Source organism: Bos javanicus, chromosome 7 (genome assembly GCF_032452875.1).
Source record: "Bos javanicus breed banteng chromosome 7, ARS-OSU_banteng_1.0, whole genome shotgun sequence".
NCBI lineage: Eukaryota > Metazoa > Chordata > Mammalia > Artiodactyla > Bovidae > Bos > Bos javanicus.
Window position 1 is genome coordinate 7,295,835 of NC_083874.1, and position 7,474 is coordinate 7,303,308.

The 7,474-nt window shown below is 43.1% G+C and overlaps 1 protein-coding gene across 1 annotated transcript; it reads left to right on the forward strand.

Moving 5' to 3' along the window:
- Positions 1 to 5,477: 5,477 nt before the first annotated feature.
- On the forward strand, positions 5,478 to 6,555 carry LOC133251786 (olfactory receptor 1361-like). Its single transcript, XM_061424578.1, has one exon. It carries the CDS (start codon positions 5,617 to 5,619, stop codon positions 6,553 to 6,555), a length of 939 nt encoding a protein of 312 aa, XP_061280562.1. The 5' UTR covers positions 5,478 to 5,616.
- The last annotated feature ends 919 nt before the right edge of the window (positions 6,556 to 7,474 follow it).

The following is a 7,474-nucleotide window of genomic DNA, read 5'->3' on the forward strand; positions in this document are numbered from 1 at the left end:
TATATGTACTACTGCTTTCTTATCCATTCATCTGATGATGGGCATCTAGGTTGCTTCCATGTCCTGGCTATTATAAACAGCGCTGCGATGAACATCGGGGTACATGTGTCTCTTTCCCTTCTGGTTTCCTCAGTGTGTATGCCCAGCAGTGGGATTTCTGGGTCATAAGGCAGTTCTATTTCCAGTTTTTTAAGGAATCTCCACACTGTTCTCCAGAGTGGCTGTACTAGTTTACATTCCCACAAACAGTGTAAGAGAGTTCCCTATTCTCCACACCTTCTCCAGCATCTATTGCTTGTAGACTTTTGGATCGCAGCCATTCTGACTGGTGTGAAATGGTACCTCATAGTGGTTTTGATTTGCATTTCTCTGATAATGAGTGATGTTGAGCATCTTTTCATGTGTTTGTTAGCCACCTGTATGTCTTCTTTGGAGAAATGTCTATTTAATTCTTTGGCCCACTTTTTGATTGGGTCATTTATTTTTCTGGAATTGAGCTTCAGGAGTTGCTTGTATATTTTTGAGATTAGTTGTTTGTCAGTTGCTTCATTTGCTATTATTTTCTCCCATTCTGAAGGCTGTCTTTTCACCTTGCTTATAGTTTCCTTTGTTGTGCAGAAGCTTTTGAGTTTAATTAGGTCCCATTTGTTTATTTTTGCTTTTATTTCCATTACTCTGGGAGGTGGGTCATAGAGGATCCTGCTGTGAAATCACAGTCGGAGAGTGTTTTGCCTATGTTCTCCTCTAAGAGTTTTATAGTTTCTAGTCTTATGTTTAGATCTTTAATCCATTTTGAGTTTATTTTTGTGTATGGTGTTAGAAAGTATTCTAGTTTCATTCTTTTGCAAGTGGTTGGCCAGTTTTTCCAGCATCACTTGTTAAAGAGATTGTCTTTTCTCCATTGTATATTCTTGCCTCCTTTGTCAAAGATACGGTGTCCATAGGTGCGTGGATTTATCTCTGGGCTTTCTATCTTATTCCATTGATCTATATTTCTGTCTTTGTGCCAGTACCATACTGTCTTGAGGACTGTGGCTTTGTAGTAGAGACTGAAGTCAGGCAGGTTGATTCCTCCAGTTCCATTCTTCTTTCTCAAGATTGCTTTGGCTATTCAAGGTTTTTTGTATTTCTATACAAATTGTAAAATTATTTTTCTAGCTCTGTGAAAAATACCATTGGTAGCTTGATAGGGATTGCATTGAATCTATAGATTGCTTTGGGTAGTATATTCATGTTCACTATATTGATTCTTCTGATCCATGAACATGGTATATTTCCTAACTCTACACCTAAAGCAGCTAGAAAAGGAAGAAATGAAGAACCCCAGAAGGAAAGAAATCTTAAAAATTAGGGCAGAAATAAATGCAAAAGAAACAGAAGAGACCATAGCAAAAATCAACAAAGCCAAAAGCTGGTTCTTTGAAAGGATAAATAAAATTGACAAACCATTAGCCAGACTCATCAAGAAACAAAGGGAGAAAAATCAAATCAACAAAATTGAAATGAAAATGGAGAGATCACAACAGACAACACAGAAATACAAAGGATCATAAGAGACTACTATCAGCAATTATATGCCAATAAAATGGACAACGTGGAAGAAATGAAATGACTAAATTTTTTTAAACAACAGAAAATAGCAAGTGTTGAAAGCTATGTGGAGAAACTGGAACTGCTAAATTCAGGCCCTTGGGCTCTTTAATCAGTGGAAGTTGCTAGAAGGCCAGATGAGAATTTCAAGTAAGACTTTACTGGGGCTCATGCTGCAGCAGAAGGGAGCAAAAACAATAAACAGGTGCCCTTGCTAGGTCCTCAGTTTCGTTGGGTGGAAGCGGGGGCAGGGTGCAAGCGGGTTTCTTAAAGCGCATGCTGGGATCAGTGGGTTAGACCGGAGGCATAGCTTAGGTGGCTGCCCATCCCCTTGGTAGTGCTGTCATGTACAGTACCCTTCTTGTGCTCTTGGCATCTCAGAAATGGCTTGCTGGTTTGTTGTCTTTTTGTATCTTATTGTTCATGTTGCTCAGACTACACTTGTTTATTCACGGTTATTTTTAGTCCCTTATGGTTTCTTTGTATTCTGTTGCTCAAGGAGACATTTGACCAGATGCAAGGACTCCTGTAGGGCTGCCCAGGTGGGTCAGTAGTAAAGAATCCTGCAACTCATGAGACCTGGGTTAGATCCCTGGGTCAGGAAGATCCCCCTGGAGAAGGAAAGGGCAACCTGCTCCAGTATTTTTGCCTGGGAAATCCCATGGATAGAGGAGCCTGGTGAGCTAGAGTCTATGGGGTCGTAAAGAGTCAGACATGACTTGGTGACTAAACAACAACAAAAACAACAAAGCACTACTGTAAAGGGTCCCAGGTCCCACTCTATCTCAGAACCACTATACATTGCTGGTGGGAATGTAAAACGGTGCCACCACTATGGAAAGCAGTTCAGAAGTTCCTCAAAGGATACATACAATTACTATATGACCCAGAAATTCCACTTATGGATAGGGGGACGACAGAGGATGAGATGGCTGGATGGCATCACCGACTCAATGGACATGAGTTTGGGTAAACTCCGGGAGTTGGTGATGGACAGGGAGGCCTGGCGTGCTGCGATTCACAGGGTCGCAAAGAGTCAGACATGACTGAGAGACTGCACTGAACTGAACTGAACCCCAAAGAATTAAAAATAGGGACTCAAACATTTATCCATGAATGTTCACAGCAGTGCTATTTGTAATGGCCAAAAGATGGAAAACAACTCAACTGTCTATCAGCAGATGAATGGATAAACAAACTAGGTGTATAAATACAATGTAATATTGTTCAGCCATTCAAAGGAATGAATATCTCTTTATGTGTGCTGAGAGACATTTGCATTCATTAGTTTGTCCCTGGAGTCAGACTACCTAGATTCGAATGCTAAATCTGCCACTTCAGGCTGGGTGAACAATGGACAAGTGAGAGTTTCTGCTTCCTTCCTCATTGGGCTTTTGTAAGAAGCATAGGATGTTGCATGCTCTGCACAGCTCCAGCCACATTACAAATCCTTAACACATCATAACTGTTTTCAAGGGGCTTCCCAGATGGCACTAGTGGTAAAGAATCTGCTTGCTGATGCAGAAAATGCAATAGACAGTGGGTTTGATCCCTGGGTTGGGAAGATCCCTTGAGGAAGAAATGGCAACTCACTCCAGTATTCTTGCCTAAAAAATTCCATGCACAAGAGGAGCCTGGTGGGCTACAGTCCATGGGGTCACAAAGAGACATGACTGAATGCCTGAGAACACACACAACTGTTTTCAGGAATAACATATCTAAAATCTTCTTCACTGGAAAAACTGACTTCCATGCTAACCATCTGGCAGCCAAAAGAGACAGATTTGAAGAATGGCAATGCTCCTGGGACAAAAGCTCTTTCCCTCAGGGGTCCTAGACTCAAAGGCTTCACTGGGGAAGATGAACTAATTGTAGTCACTCTAACAAGGTTCTCCGGGGATCATACCTGAAGGCCAGAGATTCTGATATTAATCTGTTAGTGTGATTCTGCTGTGTGTTCTCTGAGAAAGCCTACTCTTCATCCACAGTTGCAAGACAAAGTAGAGGCTGCAGGAATCCCAAATCCCTGGAAACAGGACTCTTGATGGGTTGAGAGGTCCTGGAATCTGATAGAGGTATAGTAGATATTGGTTAATAAGGCATCAGGAAGACAAGCCACAATCGAGCTGATCTCAGGGAAGATCCTCCCCCACCAAACTTGCCTTCAGAGGTTAGGGGTACTCTCTGATCAGTTTCATCCACAAGGACTTAGGTTACCTGGTATCAGTGACTCATAGATAGGTAGGGATATTGTGAGTTGGTCAAGAGAGTGGATATTTGGATCAGAGCATGAGCTGGATCCCAGATCCATGCAGGAGTCAGGTTTGGAGCCTCAGCTGTTGGCTCATGATGTGGCTGAAGGTTAAATGTGATGATAATTGTTAAGAGGTTAGCTCATTGTGGATTGCATAGAATAAAGGTCACTGTGCCACTCTAAGGACTTCCCCAGTGGCTCAGCGGTGCAAAAGACACAAGCAGATTCAATCCCTGGGTCAAGAAGATCCCCTGGAGGAGGGCATGGCAGCCCACTCCAGTATTCCTGCTGGGAAAATCTCATGAACAGAGGATCCTGGAGGGTTATGGTCCATGGGGTCAGAAAGAGCTGGACATGACTAAAGTGACTGAGCACACATGCACGCTCACACAGACCACTCTAACTTAGTCAACTTGTATAGATGCTGAGGGGAGGAGAGAGTCTGTCATGCTTTAACCATGGGTATCAGTGATCCCTAACTGGGGGAAATTTCTACTCTGCTCAAGAGGTGTTATTCAAGATATTTTTGCTCCTTACAACTGGAGATAGGAAGAATGCTATTGGCATTCAGTGGGTCAAAGCCAGGTGTTCAACGTCATACAATAATATATAAGACAGTCTGCACCACAAACAAAAATATGATTCAGCATCAAATGTCAGTAGTGCCAGGATGAGAACCACTAGGCTCCACCCCAAAGAGGAGAGGAACAGGGAAGGGATCCCTGAAGAGGTGGAGGCAACTTAAGTGAGGTGAAGCTGGAGGCTAGAAGCTTCCAAGCAGGAGACAGCAGGTGCAAAGGACCAAAGTGTTAAGTGCTCAGTTGTGTCTGACTCTTTTGTGACCCTATGGACTGTATAGCCCCCCAGGTCCCTCTGTCCATGGAATTCTCCAGGCAAAAATATTGAAGCAGGTAGCCATTCCCTTCTCCAGGGGATCTTCCTGACCTAGGGATTGAACCCAGGTCTCCCTCATTGCAGGCAGATTCTTTACCATCTGGGCCAAGGCACAGAAAGTTATGTACCTTGGCTAAATCACACAGCCAGTAAGTGGCAGAACTGGAACTGAAACCCAGGTGTGTTTTCAGAGTTTGTCTTTAATCACTTTTACTATTTATTTTAAATACCAAACCCTAAAAAGTGCCTAGGCTGTTTATTTTAATTTTATGTCTTTTATCCCTATCTTAATTAAGGAATAATTGACAAAAATTGTGTATAACTAAGATGTAAGACTTGAAGCTTTGATACATGTATACACTCTGAAATAATTGCCACAATCAAGCTAATTAATGTAAGACTCTTTATTTTGATAATATCACTAAGAGTTCCCACAAATAAAAATGTTTGTCCATATAACACATCAGCTATGGATTTAATCCCCTTATCCTATTTTTCTCACTTAATCCTTATAACAATCCTAAGGAATTAGAAAAATTAGTCCCATATAACAGATGGGGAGTCGGACACGACTGAGCAAATTCACTTTCGCTTTTCACTTTCATGCATTGGAGAAGGAAATGGCAACCCACTCCAGTGTTCTTGCCTGGAGAATCCCAGGGACAGGGGAGCCTGGTGGGCTGCCGTTTATGGGGTCGCACAGAGTTGGACACCACTGAAGCGACTTAGCAGCAGTAGCAGCAGCAACAGATGGGGAAACTAGGCTCAGCGTGGTTAAGTGAGATGCATCTTCAGGGATGGGTTTGAAAGAGCAGTGAGGTAATCTGTTTTCTTCCCACTGTTGATGCCCCTATTTCTGGCTTTAGCACTGCCTGGACATGGACAATCAGACCCAAGTCTCTGAATTCATCCTCCTCGGCCTCTCCCAGCAGCCCCTGCAGAGGCAGGTGCTTTTCAGCCTGTCCTGCATTCTGTATTTGAGTGGGTGCCTGGGGAATCTTCTCACCATCCTGGCCATCATCTTGGACCCTCACCTCCACAGCCCCATGTATTTCTTCCTCAGCAACTTGTCTCTTCTTGACATCTGCTTTACCTCCACCACCATCCCCAAGATGCTGGTGAACCATCTGTGTGGGCTCACCACCATCTCCTTCTCAGCTTGCCTGGCCCAGATGTATTTCTTCATCACCTTTGGGGCAGCTGACAGCATGCTTCTCTCAGCCATGGCTTATGACCGCTACCTGGCCATCTGCAGCCCACTGCACTACATGACAATCATGAGTGTCTTTCGGTGTACTTTGCTGGTGGTGATACCCTGGATCTCAGCCAACCTCATCTCCATGGTCCACGCTATCCTGATGTCCCACTTGTCCTTTTGCACCAATAGGATCCCACACTTCTTCTGTGATATCAATGCCTTGATCAAGCTCTCCTGCTCTGACACCCAAGTCAATGAGATGCTGGTGTTGGTCCTTGGGGGCCCAGTGGTTCTCATCTCTTTTGTGTGCATCATGGCCTCCTATACACCCATTGCTGTGACTGTGTGGAAGGTGCCTTCTGTCCAGGGCAGATGGAAAGCATTCTCCACATGTGGCTCTCACCTTTGTGTTGTCTGTCTCTTCTATGGGACTATCATTGGGGTCTACTTCAACCCTGCATCCACACACACCACCCAGAGGGACATGGCAGCCACAGTGATGTACACCATGGTCACCCCCATGCTGAACCCCTTCATCTATGGCCTGAGGAACCGAGATCTGAAGGGTGCCCTCCAGAAACTTCTTCTCAACAAGAACCCCTTTGCCCAGCCTCTTTAAAGACTCTTTTTAGACCTAATTGCTTTTGAAATAAACTAAATATGGAAGCAGTGACAGATTTTATTTTCTTGGCCTCCAAAATCACTGCAGACAGTGAGTGCAGCTATGAAATTAAAAGATGCTTCCTCCTTGGAAGGAAAGCTATGACAAACCCAGACAGTGAAAAAGCAGACATCACTTCCCGTAGTCATGTACAGATGTGAAAGTTGGACCATAAATAAGGCTGGGAACCAAGGAATTGATGCTTTTGAATTGTGGTGCTGGAAGAGACTCTTGAGAGTCCTTTGGACAGCAACAAGATCAAACCAGTCACTCCTAAAGGGAATCGACCCTGAATATTCATTGGAAAGATTGATGCTGAAGCTGAAACTGAAGCTCCAATATTTTGACCACCTGATGCAAAGAGCTAACTCATTGGAAAAGACCCTGATGTTGGGAAAGGTTGAAGGCAAAAGGAGAAAGGGACAGCAGAGGATGAGATGTTTGGATAGCATCACTAACTCAATGGTCATGAATTTGAGCAAACTCCAGGAGATAGTGGAGGACAGATGAGCCTGGAGTGCGGCAGTGTTGCAAAGAGTTGGACACAACTTAGTGACTGAACAGCAATGCTTCCCAATATTAGAATGTTTCTCTTTTAAGGATAGAAACAATATATTTTTATTCATATAAATACTTTATTGACATATAAAGTACTTACATTGACATATATTGACATATAACATTGTATAAATTTAAGGTGTATAAAGCTTTACTTTGACACATTTATATATAGCGATATGACTTCCATTGCAGTGAAATTCCCCACCTCTATCACGTTAAACAATTTTCCTTTCTCTTAACTGGTTGGGATAAATCAGTTTTAGTTTTTCAGCAAGTTTTATGATTGTAGTACAATATTGCTGTCTATACTATTCAC